Consider the following 24789-nt stretch of genomic DNA (forward strand, 5'->3'; position numbering starts at 1 on the left):
CATGTTTGAAAGTTGCACTGTGGAAAGCTAGACTGACTAATTGCCTTTTTTTTTAACTTTCCAAACCATAGCTTTATTTGTTATATTGGTACACCAACAGTTTAAGTGCTGGAAGAAGCCACTGCAGCACATCTGGGCTTTGGAATGGTGCCTTCACGGAATCCATTCCCGAACCTCCGAAACACCACCTTCAGGTGCCTCATGCGACCTGTGCCAGTCGTGTTTCTCCTTCTGGCGTTCGCGCTCCAGTTATACTTCCTCTTTCTCTTGGCAGGATAGGCACATGTACCGCAGGTAGATTTCTGCAGGTGAAGTGCTTTTGCTCCGCACCGTCGGCAAAGGGTGTGAGTCTTGTTCTGTGTCTTACCAAATGACGATGTTCCCTTCGTCATCGTCGCTGCGCGCCCTTCCCGCAGTTAAACGTTGGGAGTTATTTCTCATTGCTGCTGTTGCTGCAGCTCTACTTTCTTAACCCTGTGCTGATGCAGGATTTATCTGCAACGTGACTGTTTAGCTGCTCTAGTAATCCATACGCATGAGTTCAAATCCCACCACAACAGCCAGTGAACTTCAGTTCATTTTTTTGATGATGTGCATTTGGAATGAAAAGTTATGGTCAGCATTGATAACCGTGGCTTTCTCCAGCTCCTAATTCCTACATACCAAAATGTTGGGCAGCATCATACGCAGCAAGTAGTGCTGCTGCCTCAGAATGCCAGTGTCTTGGGTTCAATCCTGACCTCGGGTGTTGTATGTGTGGAGTTTGCACGTTCTCCCTGTGACCAATGGGTTTCCCCCGGGTGTTCCGGTTTCCCCCTACATCACAAAGACGTGCGGGTCGGTATGTTAATTGGCTGCTGTAAATTGCCCCCCCCCAGTGTGTGTGGGTGAGGGGTAGGATCTGGGGGGAGTTGATGAGAATGTGGGGAGAATAAAATGGGATCAGTGTAGGGTTGGTGTCAATGAGTGGTTGATGGTTGGTACTCCTGCTTGTATTTTCCTGTGTTAGAACATAGAACATCGAACAGTACAGCACAGGAACAGGCCCTTCGGCCCACAATGTCCGTGCTGAACACGATGCTGAATTAAACAAAATCCCTTCTGCCTGCACACGGTCCATATCCCTCCATTCCCTGCATGTCCTTGGGTCATGTTCCTGTGTTCTTGTTGAGCGTGGACTCAGTGAGCTGAACAAGAGTAGGAGTAGGAACAGGAGGAGGCCACTCGGCCCCTCAAGCCTGCCCTGCCATTCAATATGATCATGGCTGATCTATGCTGGCTTCACCTCCTCTTCTGTGGCAGTTCCCCATAACCCTCAATTCCTCAATCTTTCAGATATTTATCTATCTCCACCTTAAATGTGTCTAATGATCTGTCCTCCACTACCCTCAGGGCAGAGAATTCCAGAGATTCACTTCCCTGTGAGGGGGTGGTGGATGCACCTCAGCCGAAGAGCCTGTTTGCTGTTGTAGGACTTTCTGGTTGACTCTGACCGCTGGCCAGGTTCACAACCGGTGTTGTCTGTCTCCCCGCACTTACCTTCTGTGGGTGTGAATGGCTGGTGAACTAACTCACCCGCCCATCCCTGCACCCCATCCGGGAGGAATCCCACGAAGCAGTGGGGAACAACCTCCAAGCTACAACTAGTCACAAAGCAGCAGATCCTGAGGTCCTGCCTCTGGAATGCCTTGATGTCTTATGACAGGCTTTGAAATTGTCACTGACAATCAGGGACAGGTAAAAGCTATTGAAATAGATTAAAATAATTAAAGAATAAAAACTAATTAAATAATGTAATTAGAAACCCCATAAAGTACTAAAAGTGAAAGCATTGGTAGCAGAAAAAATTAAATATATTAAAGTAAGATAACACTTAAAATACGTTTGGATAAGTACCTGGATAGGAGGGGTTTAGAGGATGGGCAAATGGGCCTAGCTTGGTGGGTACCATGGTCAGCATGGACAAGTTGGGCCGAAGGGCCTGTTTCTATGCTGTATTATTCTCTGACTCGATCAAAACCAAATAGCAAGTTACTGAATTGGTATTGGAATTGGTTTATTATTGTCACTTGTACCAATGTACAATGGAAAAACTTGCCCTGCATACTGTTCATACAGATCAATTCATTACATCGATGTAGTACAAGGTAAAACAATAACAGAAAGCAGAATAAAGTGTTACAGTTACAGAGGCAGTGCAGGCAGACAATAAGGTGCCAAGGTCATAACGAGGTAGATTTTAAGGTCAAGAGTCCATCTTATCGTACTAGGGAACTGTTCAATAGTCTTATAAAGCTGACCTTGAGCTTGGTGGTGCGTGCTTTCAGGCTTTTGTATCTTCTGCCTGATGGGAGAGATGAAAAGAGAGAATGTCCGGGGTGGGTGGGGTCTTTGATTATGTTGGCTGCTTTACCAAGGCAGTGAGAAGCGTAGACAGAGTCCATGGAGGGGAGGCTGGTTTCCGTGTTGTACTGAGCTGTGTTCACAACTCTCTGCTGTTTTTTGCGGTCCCGGGCAGAGCAGTTGCCGTACCAAGCCGTGGTGCACCCAGATAGGATGTTTTCTACGGTGCATCGATAAAAATTGCTGAGCTACTGGCCCACTGAGTTCCTCCAGCATCTTGTGTCCATTGGAGTTTCTCTGCTGAGAGGGGATATGATAAGATCCTGAGGGGTCCTGACAAAGTGGATGTGGAGAGGATGTTCCCTCTTGTGAGAGAATCTAGAACTAGGAGTCACTGTTTAAAAATAACGATTCACTAATTTTTAGACAGAAATGAGGTAAAATATTTTCTTTCAGAGGATCATGAGTCTTTGGAACTCTTTTCCTCAAAGGGTGGTGGAGGGTGTCTTTGAATATTGTTAAGGCAGAGGAAGATAGATTCTTGATACACTAAGGGGTAAAACCTTATCAGGCGTTGAAGAGAATGCAGATCTGAGGTTAAAATCAGATCATCCTCGATCTTATTGTAGGTTCCAGGCGGTAAGAGGCACAGCCCTGGTTCTAATTTGTATGTTTATATCATCCATACAGACCCTTCAGCCCATCAAATCTCCACTGATCATCAACCACCCATCTACACTCATTCCGTTTTTTTCTCCCCACATTCCCATCAACTCCTCCCAGATTCTACCCTTCATCTACACTCAAGGGCAATTCACAGCGGCCAATTCACCTAGCAACCTGCATGTCTTTGGGATGTGGGAGGAAACTGGGAGCACCCGGAGGAAACCCACACACACAGTCACAGTGTGAACGTGCAAACTCCACACAGACAGCACCTCAAGGTCAAAGTCGAGTTTATTGTCATACGCATAAGTACATGTGTGCACAGGTGCAATGGAAAACTTACTTGCAGCAGCATCACAGGCACAAAGCATTAGAGACACAACAGTCACAAGAAAAACATAAATTAACAACATATATTTGCAAAATTATACATGAAAGAACAATTATAACGAAAAAAATGTCCATTGTAATGCAATTGTAGTCCATTGTCACACAGATCAATTCATTACAACAGTGCATTGAGATAGTACAAGGTCAAAGTGGTCACAGTGTTGCTAAACTGTAGTGATTAGGGTTGTGTCAGTTGGTTCAAGAACCAAGTGGTTGAAGGGAAGTAGCTGTTCCTGAACCTGGTGGTGTGGGACTTCAGGCTTCTGTACCTCCTGCCCGATGGTAGCTGCGAGAAGATGGCACGGCCCGGATGGTGGGGATCTTTGATGACGGATGTTGCCTCCTTGAGGCAGCGCCTCCTGCAGATACTCCCGATGGTGGGGAGGGATAAAGTTGGTAAATTAGTTTATTATTGTCACACGTACTGAGGTGCAGTGAAAAACTTTGTTTTGCATACCGTTCATACAGATCAATTCATTACAACAGTGCATTGAGATAGTACAAGGTAAAACAATGACAAAATACTGAATAAAGTGTTACAGTTACAGAGAAAGTGCAGTGCAGGCAGACAATAAGGTGCAAGGTCACAACGAGGTAGAATTGTGAGGTCAAGAGTCCATCTTATCATACAAGGGGACCGTTCAATAGTCTTATAACAGCGGGCTAGAAGCTGTCCTTGAACCTGGTGTTACGTGCTTTCAGGCTTTTGTATCTTCTGCCCAATGTGAGGGCCCCATGATGTATTGGGCAGAGTCCACTACTCTCTGCAGCTTCTTACATTCCTGTGCATTCGAACTGCCGTACCAGACCATGATGCAACCAGTCAGGATACCTGAGGTCAGGATTGAACCTGGGCTGCTGAAGCTGTGAGGCAGCAGCCCTATCCCTGTGCCACTGTGTTGCCCTCAGTGCTGGGCCTTGCTTGCAGTGGGAAAGAATAATTAAAGACCTTGCAGAAGATACTGAGGTGATGTTTTTTCTCCACTGCAGACGGAGCTCTTGGGAAACGATGTTCAACAGGAATGTGGAAGGCATCACTCCACAGGAACTGCAATGCTGCCAGCGGCTGGTGCACCTGTGCAAGGATTGCCTGCTCCTGGTTTACCGATACGCAGCTGACTTCAAGGGCTCCCTGCCTGGATTCGTTCACGAATGGGATGAACACAGGTGAGAGACCCTCCTCTCTCTCTCCAGATGGGGCTGACTGTGTAATGTTGAGCAATCCCCTGGCACTGGGGGCAAAAGGGGTGGAACACCGCCTTCACGGGCAAATGGAAGGAACAGCAAGCCAGGCAAAATACCGCAGACGCTGCCAAACTAGAAAAAAATCGGGAAATGCTGGAAGTACTCAGCAGGTTAGGCAGCTTCTGTGGAGAGAAAATCAGAGTTATAGAGGGATAGAGCATGGAAACAGGCCCTTTGGCCCAACTCATCCATGCTGAGTATGGTGCCATCAAGCTAGTCCCATTAGCCCGCGTTTGGTCCCCATCCCTCTGAACCTTTCCTATCCGTGTACCTGTCCAAGTCCCTTTTAAATGTTGTTAATGTACCTGCCTCAACCACTTCCTCTGGCAGCTCTTCTTCAGGCAGAGGGTGAAGTGTATACGGAACAAGCTGCCAAAGTGGTTGAGGCAGGTACAATAACAACATTTAAACAACATTTGGACAAGTACATGGATAGGAAAGGTCTGAAGGGATATGGGCCAAATGCGGGCAAATGGGAGGAGCTTAGATGGGCACTTTGGACAGCATGGGCAAGTTGAACCAAAGGGCCTGTTTCTGTGCTGTTTTGCTCGATGACTCTATAACCATTTCTCTTTCCACAGATGCTGCCTGACCTGTTGAGTGTTTCCAACACTTTCTGCTTTTATTTAAGATTTCCAACATCTGCATTTTTTTTTTGATTTTCTTTCACTGACAGCTGGAGTGTGTGTGTGCGTGCGTGTGTGTGTGTGTGCACGTGTGTGTGTGCATGCGTGTGTATGTACGTGTGTGTGCGCGCGCGAGTGTGTGTGCACATGTGTGCGTATGTGTGTGCACATGTGTGTGTGTGCGCGTGAGCAAGTTCAGTATATCTACTCTACGGTGTCTAGGCACTGTAGTGGTGTTATACAGGACACCCAGGAGTTCATCTGACCTCTCGTTCTACTGCTGGACACCACACTGAGTCAGGAAGTCAGGGACGTTTGGTAAGGTATTGAGCTTACATCGCAGTTACACTTCATATCTGGCTCCTCAGCCTTACACCAGCTGTGGGTAAATGGCAGTAACGTAGATAGGTAGAATGGGTGGCTTGTAAATTGTGGGCTGAAGGGCCTGTTTCTCTGCTGTATGGCTGTGTGCCTTATCTAGCCTTGCCCTTTCATTTATTGTTACTGGTCTATTATCGTCACATGTACGGAGATACAGTGAGAAGCTTTTGTTTGCGTGCATCCAGACAGATCATTCCAAATGTCAGTACATCGAGGTAGTACAAAGAAATCAACGCAGAATGCAGTAATAGAGTTAAGTTAAGGAAGCTTTTTCTCAAAAGTTTATTTCAATTAACATTTTTGGTTTTAATGATTTGCTTGATATTTTTAAACAGACTGTTTTCTAGGAACATCACTCCTCTGTAATGTGGGGGTCACCTGTAGATATTTTGTTTTCAATCATTTTTAATTTTATTAGTATCTTGAGTGTATTTAAACTATTATTATACATTTCCGATCACAAGAGACATTTGACAGCATAATGGATTCGTCTGCGCGTGGGACCTTAGAACATAGAACACAGAACAGTACAGCACAGGAACAGGCCCTTCGGCCCACTGTGTCTGTGCTGAATATGATGCCGAATTAAACTAAACCTCTTCTGCCTGCACATGATCCATATCCCTCCATTTCCTGCAGATTCATAATTCTATATGAAAGTCCCTTAAATACCATTATGATACCTGCCTCCATCCCCACCCCTGGCTGCCCGTTCCAGGCACCCACCACTCTGTGTGAAAAAACATGCCTTGCAAATCTCCTTTAAACTTTCCCCCTCTCACCTTAAATGCACGTCCTCTAGTATTTGACATTTCTACCCTGGGAAAACGACTCTGACTGTCTACCCCATCTGTGTCTCTCATAATTTTATAAACTTCTCTCAGGTCTCCCCTCAGCCTCCAATCTTCCAGAGAAAACAACACAAGTTTGTCCAACCTCTCTTTATAGCTCATGCCCTCTAATCCAGGCAGCGTCCTGGTGAACCTTTTCTGTACTTTCTCCAAAGCCTCCATATCCTTGCTTAGTTTCCATCACCTGAGGGCCTGTTCCTGTGCTGTACTGTTCAGTGTTCTATGTTCTGTCCCACCCACAGACCAATCCATTGTGCTGTCAAATGTCTCCTGTGATCAGAAACATTTAATAATAGTTGAAATATACTCAAAATACTAATAAAATTAAAAATGATTGAAAACAAAATATCTACAGGTGACCCCCACATTATGAAGGAGTGATGTTCCTAGAAAACAGTCTGTTTAAAAACATCAAGCAAATCATTAAAGCCAATAATGTTAATTAAAATAAACTTTCGAAAAAAAGCTTCCTTAACCCTATTACTATATTCCTTGTTGCTCAACTGGTCCATGCTGACCAAGATTCCCACCTAAGCCAGTTTGCCCACATTTGACCCGTATCCCTCTAAACCTTTCCTATCCATGTACCTGTCCAAGTGCTTTTTAAATGTTGCTTTTGTACCTGCCTCATCCACCTCCTCTGGCAGCTGATTCCATATACTGACCACCCTCTGGGTGAAAAAGTTGCCCCTCAGGTTCCTATTAAATCTTTCCCCTCTCACCTTAAACCCATGCCCTCTAGTTCTTGATTCCCCAACCCTGGGGAAAAGACCTAGTGCATTCACCCTATCTATGCCCCTCATAATTTTATACACCTCTGTAAGGTTGACCCTCAGTCTCCTATGCTTCAAAGAATAAAGACTTAGCTTGCTCAACTTCTCTCTATAACTCAGTCTTGGCAACATTAAAAACATTTAAAAAGTTTGCAGACAGCACTTAAGTCACAAAGGTATAGAAGCCCTTGGACCACATCCTGGTAGATGGGACTGGTATGGACGGGCATTTGATGGTTGGCATACACATGGTGGGCTGAAGGGCCTGTTTCTATGCCAGATGACTGTATGACCATTATCAAATCTTGCAAACATAGACATAGAGACATAGAAAACCTACAGCACAATTCAGGCCCTTCGGCCCAGAAAACTGTGCCAAACATGTCCCTATCTTAGAAATTACTAGGCCTCTATTATTAGCCCTCTATTTTTCTCAGCTCCACGTACCTATCCAAAAGTCTCTTAAAAGACCCTATCGTATCCGCCTCCACCACCATTGCCGGCAGCCCATTCCACGAACTCACCACTCTCTGAGTAAAATACTTACCCCTGACATCTCCTCTGTACGTACTCCCCAGCACCTTAAACCTGTGTCCTCTTGTGGCCATTTCAGCCCTGGGGAAAAGCCTCTGACTATCTACCCGATCAATGCCTCTCATCATCTTATACACCTCTATCAGGTCCCCCCTCATCCTCTGTCGCTCCAAGGAGAAAACTTCTTTGTACATAGAGGAACAACCCCAGCTTCCCCAGTTGAACTACATTCCTTATACATTAAAGTCTCTGGAATCATTCTTCATAGAACAGTACAGCACAATACAGGCCCTTCGGCCCACAATGTTGTGCCGACCTTTAAACCTCGCCTAAGACTAACTAACCCCTTCCTCCCACATATCCCTCTATTCTAAATTCCTCCATATGCTTATCTAGGAATCTCTTGAATTTGACCAATGTACCTGCCTCCACCCCCACCCCAGGCAGCGCATTCTTGTAAACCTCTTCCACACTCTCTCCAAAGCCTTTGCAACCTTCCCAAAGTACGGTGCCCAATGCTCCAGTTAGGGGTGAATAAGAGTATTGTAAAGATTTACTGTGACTCCCTTGCTCTTGTACTCTTAAATAGGACCCTAGATCCCAGATTGTTTCGAACAGTTTCCTGTGGATTGGTAATAGTGCTGGCTGTACTCTTGGTGAATACAGATGAACTCAATCATTCCGGCTTATTTCACTCTGAAATGAATTCCCACAATAACTGCAGGAGCTGAGGCAACATTTAAGGGGGAATTTGATAAACTCTTGAAAAGGAAACATGTTAAAGATCGGGAAGATGAGATTAGAGTTAGCAAACATTGGTGAGGGATTAGCACTGACACAGGCACAGTGGGCTAAATTTTCTGTGACTAACTACCCTTGTCAAATATTCATGACGATATCAGTTCAATTTCACTTGTGATTCATACCACAGCAAATTGCTGTAAATGATGGGGAATTATGATAACAATAAAAGAATAATTTGCACTAGAGATTTACATCATTTATTAATTGATTGAACTTATAGATATCATGAGCTGTATTGTACAGAGTGCTAACATCGTCACTAAGAACTACACATCGGTATACCATGTTACAGTGTGGCTGATGGCATTTAATTCATCTTGCATTCTCCACCACAAGGAAGACTATTCATGTTAGCTTAGGATAATGGGAGTTCCTTTCAGAACAACCCAAAGCCAAGCCACTGTTGTAATGTGGGCAATGTGGCAGTTGATTTGTGCACAGCAAGCTTCCACAGACAGGAATGTTCAAGTAACAAAATCAAAGTCAAGTTTATTGTCAGATGCACAAGTCCATGTGTGCCCAGGTGCAATGAAAAACTTACTTGCAGCAGCATCACAGGCACATAGCATCAGATAAGCAGCATTCACAAGAAAAACATAAATTATACACAATTTTTACAAGAAAAAGCACAATTAGAACAAAAAAAACAAAGTCCATTTTAGTGCAAAGTGATCAAAGTGGCCATAGTGTTGCTAAACTGTAGTGATTAGGGTTGTGCCGGTTGGTTCAAGAACCGAATGGTTGAAGGGAAGTAGCTGTTTCTGAACCTGGTGGTGTGGGGACTTCAGGCTTCTGTACCTCCTGCCCGATGGGAGCTGGAAGAAGATGGCATGGCCCGGATGGTGGGGATCTTTGATGATGGATATTGCCTTCTTGAGGCAGCGCCTCCTGTAGATGCTACCGATGGCAGGGAAGGATAAAATTGGTAAACTAGTTTATTATTGTCACATGTACTGAGGTACAGTGAAAAACTTGAAAAACAGTGAAGAACCAAATGGTTGAAGGGAAGTAGCTGTTCTTGAACCTGGTGGTACGGGACTACAGGCTTCTGTACCTCCTGCCCGACGGTAGCTGTGGGAAGATAAGAACCTGTTTTTTTAATTCTTCAAGCTAAGGGTTAAATGTTGGTTGGGGCACTGGAGATGAGGTGATGTGCCTGCTTTGCTTCAGAGTGGTGCACTGGGATCTTTTACACTGAATGGAGAGGGCAGTTGAAGTCGGTTTGGTGTTTTATTCGTCACGTGCACCTCAGGCAGTGTAGCCCCTCAGTGCTGCAGTGCAGTGTCAGGAGCGAGCAAAACCCTAATCACTACAGTTTAGCAACACTATGGCCACTTTGACCAATTTGCACTACAATGGACTTTGTTTTTTTTGATCTAATTGTTTTCTTGTAAACATTATGCTTAATTTATGTTTAATTTATGTTTTTGTTGTGAATGCTGTTTATCTGATGCTCTGTGCCTGTGATGCTGCTGCAAGTAAGTTTTTCATTACACCTGTGCACACATGGACTTGTGCAGCTGACAATAAACTCGACTTTGACCTCGACCATGCAGGGAGCAGCTAGCAGCTCAAGGGAAGGACTCTTCTCCGCAGCGCCAGAGCAGATGACTTGTAGACGGGCTTGTGCGCCGGACTGAGTTGTCAGACTTCAGCCCGACCTGCAGATTCTGGGGCTTTCATCCTGAGACTCCAACAACATGAGAATTACTGGCTTCTGGGACTTGGCTCTGTGTGTGTGTGTGTGTGTGTGTGTGCCTGTCTGTGTTTGTGTCTGTGAGTGTGTGCGTGTGCCTGTCTCTGTGTCTATATGTGTGCCTGTCTGTGTGTGTATGTGTATGCCTATCTGTGTGTGTGTATGTGTCTGTCTGTCTCTGTGTGTTTGTGTGTGTGTGTCTCTCTCTCTCTCTGCCTGTGTGTGTGTGTGCCTGTGTGTGTGTGTGTGTGTATGTATTCATGTCTGTCTTTGTGTGTGTTTGTATGTCTGTCTGTCTGTCTGTCTCTCTCTCTCTCTCTCTCTCTGTGTTTGCCTGTCTGTGTGTGTGTGTGTGTGTGTGTGTGTGTGTGTGTGTCTCTGTCTGTGTGTGTGCCCTGACCTCCAAGCTGTGTGTATAGCCTATTCTTGGTTTCTTGACATCCCAAAGACTGGAAAGATGCTATAGAAATGCAGTTTTCATCCTGTACCCCAGCCATACAGGGGAGAGGTGGCAAAGACTTCTGCATCGTGTGGGTAAAGCCCTCTCCATCAAAACCACGGGAGAAGCTACCTGCATTAATAAACAATTGATAAATCCTTGCTTGTCAAGGGAATCAACATCATAGAGACATACAGCACGGAAAGAGGCCATTTGGCCCACTCATTCTGTGTTGACCCATTTACACGCATCCCATTTCATTCTCCCCACATTCTCGACGACTCCCTCCAGAGTCCCTCACGGGCAGAAGGGGTTAGTTTAATTTGGCATCATGGTCGGCACAGACTCAGTGGGTCGAAGGACCTGTTCCTGTGTACCACGGTGAGGAGGTGGGGGTTTGTCGGTTCGCCACTGACCCATCTGTCTGTCTGCTTTCAGGTCCCTGCCGCCCTCGGGATTCCAACTGACGGTGAAGACCCTGCCGACGGGCTTCGGCCGCAGCTCTGCCGGCCTGCCCCGTTCCCGCAGCCTCTACACCAGCAGACTCGGCCAACGTTGACCCTCCTGTGGCCAGGATCACCGCTTTCCCCTCACCTGATGCCCGGCTGAGTGGAGGGGGTCTGGGGAGGCGGGTCAGGGAGCTCTGACCTTTGAACCTCCCTCGGCCTGGAGGGTTTGTGGGGGTGAGGGGGGTGGGAGGGAGGTGAAGAGGATTTCCACCTGCTACATGCAGTGACCTCATCTCAAAGGGACTTGGAGTGTGGGGGGAAGGTCTCAGCTTTGCTTTTAGCCCTGAGTTGCCTCCAGGACCCCCATTGCTACCCCCCTACCTCCAACCCCCCAGGAAATGTGGGGTCAGGAGTGGTTGGCGAATCATGTGTCTTAGCTCAAAAGAAATCCCATAGAGATAGCAAGAGAATGTTACTTTAAATCCGTGCTGCTAATTGTTGCAATGGAATTGCATTGGCTTCATCACAGTTGCACTTGGATTATCTGCAGATGACATTTACATTCCTGTTAACACTGGGGCTTGTTACCTCAATACTTTTCTTTCACGGTCTGGATGTCATTCATAAGACCAACATTTATTGCCGATCCCAAATAGTCATAGATCCACAGAGCAATACAGCACGGATACAGGCCCTTTGGCCCAACCGGTCCATGCCGACCACGGTGCCCACCCAGCTAGTCCCAATTTCCTGCACTCGGCCCATATCCCTCCAAGCCCCGTCCCTCCACGTGCCTATCCAAGTGCTTCTTAAATGATTGTACCTGCCTCACCCACTTCCTCTGGCAGCTTGTTCCATACAATCACCACCCTCTGCGTGAAAAAGTTGCCCCACAGGTCGCTTCTAAATCTTTCCCCTCTCACCCTAAACCTATGCCCTCTGGTTTTGGACTCCCCTACCTTGGGGAAAAGACTGTTACCATCCGCCTTATCTGTACCCCTCACAATTTTATAAACCACCATAAGATCACCCCCATTCCCTTTTGCTCCAAGGAATAAAGACCTTGCCTGGCCAACCCCTCCCTATAACTCACGCCCTCTAGTCCTGGTAACATCCTTATAAATCTTTGCTACACTCTTTCCAGTTTAACTACGTCTTTCCTACAATAAGGTGACCAAAACTGTACACAGTACCCCAAGTGCGGCCTCACCAATGACTTATACAACTGCAACATAATGTACAACTCCTGTACTCAATGCACTGACTGCTGGCCACTGTGCTAAACTCTGGTTAGACCACACTTGGAGTATTGTGTTCAGCTCTGGTCACCTCATTATAGGAAGGATGTGGAAGCTTTAGAGAGGGTGCAGAGGAGATTTACCAGGGTGCTGTCTGGATTGGAGAGCATGTCTTATGAGGATAGGTTGAGCGAGCTAGGGCTTTTCTCTTTGGAGAGGAGGAGGATGAGAGGTGACTTGATAGAGGTGTACAAGATGATAAGAGGCATAGATCGAGTGGACAGTCAGAGACTTTTTCCCAGGGTGACAATGGCTAACATGAGGGGTCATAATTTTAAGGTGATTGGAGGAAGGTATAAAGGGGATGTCAGAGGTAAGTTTTTACACAGCGAGTGGGGACGCACTGCCGGCTGGGGTTGTGGGGGCAGATACATTAGGGACATTTAAGAGATTCTTAGGTAGACACATGAATGATAGAGAAATGGAGGGATATGTGGGAGGGAAGGGTTGGATAGATCTTAGAGCAGGATAAAATGTCAGCACAACATTGTGGGCCGAAGGGCCTGTACTGTGCTGTAGTGTTCTATGTTCTATGTTCTAAATGCCCTTTTCACCACCCTTTCTACCTGTGACATCACTTTCAATGAACTATGCACGTCTCCCGTGAAGTGTGTGGCTTGCCTAGCCATCACAGTGTCAACCACGTTGGCGGGTCGGGAGTCACATACAAGCTAGACTGGAAAAAGTTGGCCATTTGTGAACCAGATCTATTTTTCAATTTTTTTTGTTGTTGGCCATCATCATGGACTAGTTTTTATGTATTCCAGATTCTTTGTGATTCAAATTAAGTTCCACAGATGGTGGGACTTAAACTCATGTTGATCAAGGACTATGGGTTACTGTTCCGGTCACATAACCACTGTACCAACACCATACACAACTAATCCTCAGCTAATCCAATTTGAAGATGCTGTTACATAGAACATAGAAGACAGGAACAGGCCCTTCAGCTCATGATGTTGTACCGAACTAATTAAGTTAATGATGCCTAATTTAACCAATCCCTTCTGCCTACACAATGTCCATATCCCTCGATTCCCTGCACATTCATGGGCCTATCTAAAAGCCTCAAACACCTCTATCGTATCTGCCTCCACCACCACCCCTGGCAGCGCATTCCAGGCACCCACCCCCCTCTGTGTAAAAAACTTGCCCCGCACATCTCCTTCGAACTTTACCCCTCTCACCTTAAATGCATGCCCCCTGGTATTAGGTATTTCGACCCTGGGAAAAAGATACCGGCTGTCTACTCTATCTATGCCTCTCATAACCTTATGAACTTAGTCCCACGGACCCAATCAACCTTGGTTCAGTTCTTCCCCAACAGAGATCGAACTGGCCAGGCGTGAGAGATGATTAGTGGGGAGTGAGGAGAGATAGAGGGGAACAGTTCGCTTTGAACAGCACCACTAGATGTGTGAGTTGTGTAGATCATGTTCACCTCAATTCCCTCGACTTTAATGAAGAGAACCAGAAGGCGAGGAGGTTAGTACAACTGGTGTCTGCTTCTCTTGGACGCAGTTGGAATTTTACCCCACTCCAAGGCCCCTTTTGCCTCCAGTAGAAACAAAATATGAATTTGCCATCTTCAGGTATGAGTGGAGATGGATCCTCAGAGTGCGGTGTCTGGGCTGGTGAATTCATATATCTCCCTCACACAAGGGTATGGTTCCAGCACCAGTTGGTGGTGATCATCCTCAAATGCGTGTGGGCTATTTGACTGGCAAGGCCATTGTGGCCAAGACTAATCTTCCCCCAGCTCATAAAACAACAGCGGAGAATGCTGCAGATATTCAGTGGGTCAGGCAGCATCCTTGGAGAGAGAAGCAGAGCCGATGTTTCAGGTCCAAGGTCTTTCATCAACACCGGAGGAGTTGGAGATCAAGTGCACTGTGATTAAGATGCAAATATTATTTCACTGTCAGGATAACAAAAATGCCAGTGTTTGGCAAATGAGTATTGCACACAAAGTTCCTTCTGCAAAGTGCATATGACCCAGGAATATAAGAGTCCATACTGAGTGCGATGTAACTTCCATTGAAGCCAGCCTCAGGATAGTGAATCCACTAATTATCGTTCTTCTGTTATTGCCTTCAAGAGCTCGTAATCTCACAATAAGGTGATAGCGCTCAGAAGAATAGTTTCTGCTGTATGAACCATCTCTAATAGACCTTGCATTTACTGGCCATAGCTTCTTGAATGACACCTCTCAAACTTTCGACCACTGCAGCCAAGAAGGACGAGGGCAGCGGGGGATTGGGAACACCACCACCTACAGGTGCTCCTCCAGGTCACACACCATCCGGATTTGGGAATATTATCTCCATTTCTTCATCGTTGCTGGTTCTGTGTCCTGGAACTCCCTCCCCAACAGCACGGTGAGAACATCTTCTCCAGTGGTTCAAGAAGGTAGATCAAGCGATGGGCGATAAATGGTGGTTTTGGCAGCAGCGCCCACGTCCTGTGAGTGAGTGAAAGCAAGAGGCCATTTGGCCCATCAGCCCTGGTGGGGGGATTGAATTGGTCCCACTGCCTAGAACCCAACTACATAGATGAATAGCAAGAAAGTAATGAACATTTGCTTTGTAGAAATGCCATTTCTTCAAGAAGAGCTGGCCTCTCATCAGTGTACGGTGAATTGCAGGTGACAAAAAGACCTTTCGGAATAAATGAGAGAGATATTTGTGCTTCCAGGACAGAGTCAATCTAGTATAGGAACAGAGTATTGTTTAGCACAGGAAGAGGACCTTCAGCCCATCTGGTCTGGGTCAGATCCTAGTCGAACAATCCCATCAGTTCTATTCCCACACTCTGGAAGTGCCCATCTCAAGTGCCTATCCAATTCCCGTTTGAGGGCCCTGATTGGCTCTTTTCCCACTAACTCTACAAGCAGTGAGTTCCAGGTCATCGCCGCTCTCTGTGTGAAGTTTTTCTCATGCCTCCCCCTTTGTACATTTTGCCCAAAATTTTCTACATGTGTTCTCTGTTCCTGGAACCGCCCACTGGTAGGAACAGCTTCCCTCTATTTACTTTCCCTTTATCCATCATGATCTTGTCCGCTGCCATCAAATCTCTTCTCAACCTTGTTGGCTCCGAGTAGAAGAACCCCAGCTTCTCCAGGGTGACTCTGTGGCTGAAATCTACCATCCCTTCTCCCAATCCAGTCAGCCTTTTTCATGCCTGCTCTGGGACCTGGAGCTACTGACTGTGCATCACCACCCATGACTGTTTTCCTCTTGCGCGTGCTGAAGGCAGATGCCCAATCCAATTCCCCTTGAAGGGGAGTTTGGCAGGCCAACAGTATCATTGTACAATCATAGAACACAGAACAGTACAGCACAGGAACAGGCCCTTCGGCCCACCATGTTGTGCCAACAATGATGCCAATCCAAACTAATCCCATCTGCCTGCACATGGTCTATATCCCTCTGTTCCCTGCCTGTTCATGTGTCTGTCTAAATGCCCCTTAAACATTGCTATCTTACCTGTTTTCGCCACCTCCCCTGGCAGCCCGTTTCAGGGACTCACCACTCTCTGTGTAAGAAAAGCATGCCCCACATATCTCCTTTAAACTTTCCCCCTCTCACCTTAAACCTCAACCCTCTAATATTTGACATTTCCACTCTGGGAAAATGACTCTGACTGTCTACTCTATCTGTACCTCTCACAATTTTATAAACTTCTATCAGGTCTCCCCTCAGCCTCTGCCGCTCCAGAGAAAACAACCCAAGTTTGTCCAACCTCTCCTTATAGCTAACACTTACTCATCCAGGCAGCATCCTGGTGAACCTCTTCTGCACCCTTTCTAAAGCCTCCACATGCTTCCTGTAATGGGGCAACCAGAATTGTACATGAAATCAGAAGGAGGCCATTTGGCCCATCATGCCTGTACAGTATTTCCTTGCACTGTCTAAGTCAGATTCCACCGATTTTATCTCTCTAAACCATCTGGATTTTTTCTCAATTGCACAAAATCCTTGAGTTTGTAATCTCAGCTAAACTAAGCATATTTTTATAGCAGCTTTCCGCTACCTCAGGAGGCCAAACACATATTACAGGCAGAAAAATGCTTCAGAAGTGAAGTCACAGTCACAACGTGGAGAAAAAAGGCACAGCAAGCTCCCACAAACATCCGTGAGAGAAACATCGTTCAAAAATGAAGAAAGGTCTTCGACCTGAAGCGTTAACCCTGTTCCTCTCCCCACAGATGCTGCCTGACCTGCTGAGTATTTCCAACCTTTTTATTTCTGATTTCCGACTTCTCCAGTTTTTTTTTGGAGACAAGTTCTCCAGTTCTTGTCGACGCAAAGTGAGGGACAAGTATTGGCCGGGTTGCTGACTGCTGGGGGAATTCACTTTGGTTTGCATCAGCTACCCTGAGAAAGATTTGATGTTTCTAACAGGTTTAGGTTGTTTCTCTCATTCTGTTTGTTTCTTAAGAGCATTTATTGCACCAGTATCTCTTATTGCCTCTTAACTGCCTCCACATTTTGGGGCAATTAAGGACGGGCAGTAAATGCTGGCATTATCAGTGACTCTCACATCCTGCGAATGAATTAAAAAATAGTATGAATTTAGTTTGAGTTGTTGACATATCTCTTGCTTTTCTCATTTACTTGTCCAGAGGTTGTGGGTGTTATTGGCAAGGCCAATAGTTCTTGCATATCTCCACTTGGTCCCTGAAGTATTGGTATTGGTATTGGTTTATTATTGTCACTTGTACTGAGGTACAGTGAAAAACTTGTCTTGCACACCGATCGTACAGGTCAATTTATTACACAGTGCAGTTACATTGAGTCAGTACAGAGTGCATTGATGCAGTACAGGTAAAAACAATAACTGTACAGAGTCAAGTGTCACAGCTACAGAGAAAATGCAGTGCAATAAGGTGCAAGGTCACAACAAGGTAGAATGTGAGGTCAGAGTCCACCTCATTGTATAAGGGAACCGTTCAATAGTCTTATCACAGTGGGGTAGAAGCTGTCCTTAAGTCTGGTGGTACGTGCCCTCAGGCTCCTGTATCTTCTACCGGATGGAAGAGGAGAGAAGAGAGAATGACCCGGATGGGTGGGGTCTTTGATTATTCTGGCTGCTTCACCAAGACAGTGAGAGGTAAAGAGTCCAAGGAGGGGAGGCTGGTTTTAGACAATAGCCAACCATTTTGGTGGGTCTGGAGTCACAGAGGGACTGGACTGTTCAGGGACTCCAGGTTTCCTTCCTTATGGGGCAATACAGTTTATTTCTGTGTTGCAGAGGGGCTGCATTCCTAGAAAAGTGTCTGCATCGCGATTTTCTGTAATGTTAGCAATAAATTTTGTTGTTTCTTTTACATTTTAGTTACCTTTTTCCTCACATAAATTCTGCAAGAGTGATTTTTTATTCTGTGTCCCAGATCTTTTGGTAGTGATTTGTGATCCTGCAAGGGCAATTTTCTGTTACTCAAACTGCTGTAATACAAGGAAAGACTGTACCAAACTGTGCAGGTTCTTAAAGCAAGAGTCCAGTACTATTGGGGTCACCATTGCTTAATGCAAGCCTGTTATTCCAGATTGTGTAACTGGCTGACTTTCCATTACTCAGCTGTTATGGGGTTGAAAAACACGATGGTGCTGGAGGAACTCAGCAGGCCAGGCAGCATCCGTGGAGAAAAGCAGGCGGTCAATGTTTCAGGTCAGGACCCTTCCTCAGGACAGAAGATAGGAAAAGGGGGAAGCCCAATATATAGGAGGGAAAAGCAGAGCAGTGATAGGTGGACAAAAGAGGGGAGGCAGGGTGGGCATAAGGTGGTGATAGGTAGATGCAGGTAAGAGATAGTGATGGGCAGGTGTGGGGGAGGAGGGGAGAGCAGATCCACCGGGGGACGGGTCAAAGGTAAGAAGAAAGAGGGAAGAAAGGAGGCTAGGAAAGGGAAGAAGAGAAGAAGCGTGGTGGGGAAGGGGGGTGGGGATTACTTAAAGTGGGAGAATTCAATGTCCATGCCGTTAGGCTGCAAGGTTCCAAGATGGAAAATGAGGTGCTGTTCCTCCAGTTTGTGCTTGGAATTCTCCTGGCAGTGGATGAGGCCGAGGACTGACGTATCAGTGATAGTGTGGGAGGGGGAGCTGAAGTGACTGGCAACGGGGAGATGCAGATCGCAGTTGCGGACAGAGAGCAGGTTTTCTGCGAAACGGTCGCCTAGTCTGCGTTTGGTCTCACCAGTGTAGAGGAGGCCACACTTGGGGTGATGGGGGTGAGGAGGGTGTCAAACTCGTATTACTGGATTAACTGTCCAGACCTGGATGACTGTCCATTAAGCTAACCACTGTGATGGCTATATACTGATGGTCTTTGGAACTGCCGGGGAGGATTCTCCACACATCAAAGCTTGGCTGGGAGACATTCAGCTTGGAACTGATAGGGGAGGTGGGGGGTGGGGGGCTGGTTTGTGGGGTGGGGGCGGGGAACCAAACAATATGCTGGAGGGACTTCAGGTTGAACAGCATCAATTTCAGGTCCGTCTGCAGGTTGAGCAGCATCTGATGCAGAGATAGAGATAGGGAGACTGCAGGAAACGTTTGTGCATATTGGAGGTAGATAAGAGGACATAGGTTTAGGGTAAGGGGGGAGAGAGTTAGAGGGGATCTGAGGGATCTCACAGGTCAACATGGATAAGGTGGACCAAATGGTCCGTTTCCATGCTGTCTTGACTGTATGAAGCCTGCAGACCAGAGTCAGCAAGGTTCCACGCACAGACAGGGTGCTCTGAAAGTGTTCTCCCTTGGTCTGTGCTTGCCTTCCATACTTTGCCAGCAGGTGTCAGATTTTCTCTTCGGATTGGATTCTGGAAGAAACCATTACTGCTAACAGCCCTGTCTCGCACTGAGAGAGGTTATTATTAGCCATCATTACTATACAAAATCGATACCCCTATAAAATAGCCGTGTTCTCGCAAGATGAGGTGAGGGGGAAGAGGCAAGTGTTGTCTGGTTCTATCTGTAACCAGTTCCCTTGTGAAACTTTCCCAGTTTATCAATCTCCTTCAAGCCATTCCTTACATCTTAAATTTTAAAAAATGCTTCCTTCTAAGTAAGCAAGCACATGCATCTCTTAAGGATTAAAACTGAGCTTTTGGGATAATGTGTAAAATAACATTTAAAATTTACACACTGCAAGTGACATTTTCTGATTAGCTTTTAAGTTATGTTGCAATATAATAGAAGGGATATTTTGGCTTGAGGTTAGGTTCTATAAACCCTAAAGGTTTGAGTTATGTTCTGTTTTAGTGAAATAAACTAGCAACAATAAATAGCTAATTCCCTGTAGCTCATGACCTGTGACTTTTACTATATATGTTACGTATATAACTTACGATCCCTGCCCATGTGATTGGCATTTGTAGAGTTGCCTCTATTACTGATTATGTGCTGAGGGAGGGGAGGGCAAGTAATATCCAGAAATGTAAACTCTTGTTACCTTTCTCCAGAGACATTAAACTGGCAGGAAACTTGTTAAACCCACCAGTTTGAAGTGGGAGTTCTTCTTGCTAGCCCTTCTCAGTCCTGAGTATTGAGGGAGATGGGAGATTTAGATTAATAAAGTAATCTGGAATTAAAAAAAAAACAAACTCTCAATTGTGCTGACCATGAAACTATAGGATTGGCTTAAAAGTCCCAAATATCGTTGAGTGAAGGAAGTCTGCTGTCCTTACACACTCTGATCCCCGAAAAAGGCGTTTGGCACGCTGGCCTTCATCAGTCAGGGCATTGAGTATAGGAGTTGGAAAGTTCTGATGCAGTTATATAAGGCATTGGTGAGGCCACACTTGGAGTATTGTGTACAGTTTTGGTCACCCTGTTATAGGAAAGATGTTGTTAAACTAGAAGGAGTGCAAAACATACTTACCAGGATGTTGCCAGTGAACTCTTCATGGGACCCTTTCTTCTCACTGAGTGGACAGGCAAGGTGATATCTCTTGCAACAGCAATTGGGACAAACTTGGGTTGTTTTCTCTGGACTGGCAGAGGCTGAGGGGAGACCTGATCGAAGTTTATAAAATTACGAGAGGCATAGATAGAGTAGACAGATGGTACTTTTTCCTGGGTTTGAAATGTCTAATACGAGAGGGCATGTATTTGAGGTGAGAGAGGGAAAGTTCAAAGGAGATGTGCAAGGGAGGTTTTTTTACATAGAGAATGGTTGGTGCCTGGGGGAGCAGATATGATACAGGCATTTAAGAGACTCTTAGATAGGCACATGAATATGCAGGCAATGGAGGGATATGGACCATGTGCAGGCAGAAGGGATTAATTTAATTAGGTGTCATTGGCTTAGTTAGTTTGGCACAACAGAGCCTGTCCTGTGCTGTACTGTTCTATGTTCTATAGTAGGTGGGAAAAGTCTTCACATAAGCGGAAGTTGCTGTCGATAAATCAGGCCTGATGATACGGTCTAACTTACTTCCTGAACCGATTACCGTGGCTTCGAGGCTTGATGTTCCCCCTTACTGTCTGATTTCTGGGAAATAAACTGTGTGACTCAGGAGCAGCCAGTCGCGGGTTTAGTGCCCTGAATTCAAGAAGTACCTGGACAGATATATGGATGACAAGAGTTTAGAGGGACATGGGCCAAGTTCTGGGAAATGGGATTAGTTTGAATATGCATCTTAGTTGGCATGGACATGTATGGGCTGAAAGGCCTTTTTCTATGCTGTACAACTCTATGACTCTAAATGCGAAATATCTGCTCTGTTTTTAGTGCAGTAAAGAATAACTAGAGCAGTTATAGAGTCTCTCTAACATGGATTGATGGCTGATCCAAATGTAGCAGAGGATTTGAGGGTAATAAATATAACATTATATTTAATAGAGAGAAGCACATTACCACGGCCTTTGAGCTCTGCAGGAGCACCTGATGAATTCCAGGCCGGCTGTGTGTGTTTGTCTTTATGGCCCACTCTTTGTGTTGTTTACAATGCAGTTAGTTTAATAGAAGATGGCAATCCCCTGTTGTACATCGAGCTGGCCTCTGCTAATCAATCACCGAGACAGGCCACGCTTTGTTTGACGTTTGAGCAATAGCCCGCCTTAGATTGAGGAGCAGAAACAAAACAGAATGGTTGAACCATTGGGGTTTCCCCTTGACTATAATCTGTAAAGAAGCAATAGCTGATGGCTCTATCCTACTCATAGTTCTGTCTGCAGAAGTGTATCCATCCATCTATATATTGTACCTATGTCTTAATCTCTATATCTGTCGATTTCTGTATCTATCTGCATAAGTTATTAATATTAAAGTGTATATATTTATCTATCTATATTATAAGTTTTGTGGGTACTGTTAATATATCTGATGATGCGCAGTAGAAGCACATTGCTTTATTTCTCCTGAGTATATAGTGAAAATCCAACTGCTGCTTCATTCTGTAAATGTTGCTCGCCTGATTGCAGCTGAACTGACCGAGTTCAGGACGTGTTTACTTCACTTTGACATTCAATTCCCTGACTCAGAAGGAATCCGGATCAGAATCAGATTTATTATCACTGACTTACATGACGTGAAATTTGTTGATTTGCGGCAGCAGTACAGTGCAAAGACATAAAAATTCTAATTAAATTACAAAATAAATAAATAGTGCAAAAAAGGAATAACGAAGTAGTGTTTGTGGGTTCATGGACCGCTCAGAAATCTGATGGTGGAGGGGAAGAAGCTGTTCCTAAATCATTCAGTGTGGGTCTTCAGGCTCCTGTACCACCTTCCTGATGGTCGTAATGAGAAGAGGGCATGTCCTGGGTGGTGAGGGTCCTTAGTGATGGATGCTGCCTTCTTGAGGCACCGCCTCTTGATGATGTCCTCGATGGTAGGGAAGGTTGTGCCCGTGATGGAGCTGGCTGAGTCTACAACCCTCTGCGGCTTCTTGCGATCCTGTGCATTGGAGGCTCCATACCAGGTGCTGATGCAACCGGTCAGAATGCTCTCCACCGTACGTCTATAGAAATTTGATGACGTACCAACTCTCCTCAAACTTTAACCAACGTAAGCCGGTTAGCTTCTATGCATTTGGCCCTGAACTCCAGTCTAGGCCCCTGTGTATGTTAGGATTTGAAGCCCCAGTGAAATGGCCATCCTTGTGTGGCACCTCCCTACAGCATTTGCTAAAGACCAGCTTACTGCATCACAGAGGAAATTAGTGCCTGTGCTAGGAGTTCAGCTGTGTGGGGAAAGGGGAGAAACACACACAAGATGCTGGAGGAACTCAGCAGGTCAGGCAGCATCTATGCAGGGAAATAAACAGTCGACGTTTCGGGCCGAGACCCTTCATCAGGACTGGAAAGGAAGAGGGGAGAAGCCAGAATAAGATGGTAGGAGGAGGGGGAGGAGAGCGAACTGGCAGGTGATAGGTGAGTCCTTCACCTCTGCCTTTGAATATTGATGGATAACCACTGCTTTTCCCATTGAGTATGCTCTCTTTCAGAGTGTACACAGGACCCATTAGCGAAGGAAGTGGGATCTTCCAGTGCAGGGTGCCCTTCTCCCATCTCTATGAGTTTTTTTTGCCGGCAGTGTTTGTGTCCTGCCCGTATCCCACACTGTTGGAGTCAGACAGAGGCCTGGTCGACTTGGGGCAGTGTTACCCAGTTCAAAGCCCTCAAACCTTCCTCTTGTCCCCTGGCCAGCAATTAGCCCACCAACCTTTGGTTGAGCCATGGGGTCTTTTTGGGTAATTGGTGAAGGACATCGCTAAGCTGGAAAGGATGCAGAAAAGATTCCCAGGGATGTTGCCGGGACAGGATGACATGATTTATAAGGAGAGACTGGATAGGCTGGGTCTTTTTTCCCTGGAACATTGGAGGATGAGGGCTGACCTTACAGACGTTTATAAAATAAGGGGCATAGATAAGGTGAATAGTCATTCTCAGAGTCTCTTTCCCAGGCTAGGGGAGTCAAAAGCTAGAGGGCAGAGGTTTAAGGTAAGAGGGGAAAGATTTAAAAGGGACCTGAGGGGCAACATTTTCACACAGAGGGTGGTGGGTATGTGGAACGAGCTGCCAGAGGAGGCAGTAGAGGTGGGTACTATTACACTTAAAAGACATTTATACAGCTACAGGAAAAGCTTAGAGGAATGTGGGACAAACACAGGAAAATGGGACTAATGGAAAATGGGATTATGAGGGGTTTAGACAGAGTAAATGCGAGTAGACTCTCTCCACCTAGATTAGGAGAGATAAGTACGAGAGGACATGGCTTTAGGTGAAAGGGGAAAGATCTAGGGGGAACATTAGGGGGAACTTCTTCACTCAGAGAGTGGTGGGAGTGTGGAACGGGCTGCCATCTGACGTGGTAAATGCGGGCTCACTGTTAAGTTTTAAGAATAAATTGGATAGATACATGGATGGGAGAGGTCTGGAGGGTTATGGACTGGGTGCAGGTCAATGGGACTAGCGGAATATAGTTTTGGCACAGACTAGAAGGCCGAATGGCCTGTTTTCTGTGCTGTGGTGTTCTATGGTTCTATGGACTAGCTCTGGTAGACAACTTGGTTGGCATGAATGAGTTGGGCTGAAGGGCCCGTTTCCATGCTGTATAGTTCTTATGATTCTAAGTTGAGGTCGTTGAGAGGTCTAGGACACTTGGTTTGGGCTCACCAGTGAGCCATGGAGATTCCCTCACTGAGATTGTGACATCCATTCCCATCGTTGTAATGCTTTGTCCTCCCAATAGAACTCTTCCTTTAAGAAGAGAGGAAAGAGGAGTCATTTAGCTGACCCCTCAAACCTCTACCATTCAATAAACCCCTGGATGAACCTACACGCCAACCTCACCTTACCCCCAGGATTCATCCTTAGTTTGCAAGGAGGGTGAAGTCACACCTCAAAGGGATTGGACAGCAATTCCCACCCAGATGCACCTCAATGAGAAAACTCCCAGGAGGGGCTGGAAAGCAGAAAGAAGCCCAGAGCAAACAGGACGGCGCAGTGGGTAGAGCTGCTGCCTCACAGCTCCCGGGACCCAGGTTTGATCCTGACCTCCGGCGCTGGCTGTGTAGAGTTTGCATGTTCTCCCTCTATGTCCGTGTGGGTTTCCCCGGGCACACCGGTTTCCTCCAATCCACGCTGTTAGGTTAATGTTCACTCTTAGTATCAGATGAGTGGTAGAATCTGAGGGGGAACGATGGAAAAGTGGAGAAAATAAAATAGGATTAACGTGAAAGGGTGCTCGATGGTGAGTGCAAAATCAAGAGCCTTCTTCCACTCTGTCTGACTCCTGACTCTACCTGCCCTATTGGTAATTGGTTTATTATTGTCACATGTGCTGAGA

At 45.9% G+C, this 24789-nt stretch overlaps 2 protein-coding genes across 8 annotated transcripts in view; one reads left to right on the forward strand and one right to left on the reverse strand.

Moving 5' to 3' along the window:
- ttll7 (tubulin tyrosine ligase-like family, member 7) overlaps positions 1 to 12320 on the forward strand; it is a 215743-nt gene extending 203423 nt beyond the window's left edge. For all 7 annotated transcript variants that reach the window (XM_052010663.1, XM_052010662.1, XM_052010668.1 and 4 more), the window contains 2 exons: positions 4390 to 4566; positions 11187 to 12320. In XM_052010663.1, coding sequence (XP_051866623.1) covers positions 4390 to 4566; positions 11187 to 11307 — 298 coding nt within the window. In that variant the 3' untranslated portion in view covers positions 11308 to 12320. The remainder of the gene's footprint in view (positions 1 to 4389; positions 4567 to 11186) is intronic.
- Positions 102 to 392, reverse strand: LOC127567713 (60S ribosomal protein L37-like). Its single transcript, XM_052010680.1, has one exon. The coding sequence runs from the start codon at positions 390 to 392 to the stop codon at positions 102 to 104; it is 291 nt and encodes a 96-aa protein (XP_051866640.1).
- Positions 12321 to 24789: the final 12469 nt, after the last annotated feature.

The sequence above is a fragment of the Pristis pectinata genome, chromosome 3 (genome assembly GCF_009764475.1).
Source record: "Pristis pectinata isolate sPriPec2 chromosome 3, sPriPec2.1.pri, whole genome shotgun sequence".
NCBI lineage: Eukaryota > Metazoa > Chordata > Chondrichthyes > Rhinopristiformes > Pristidae > Pristis > Pristis pectinata.

Coding starts and splice junctions, on each gene's coding strand:
- LOC127567713 (XM_052010680.1), bottom strand. CDS start 392: ATGACGAAGGGAACATCGTCATTTGGTAAGACACAGAACAAGACTCAC.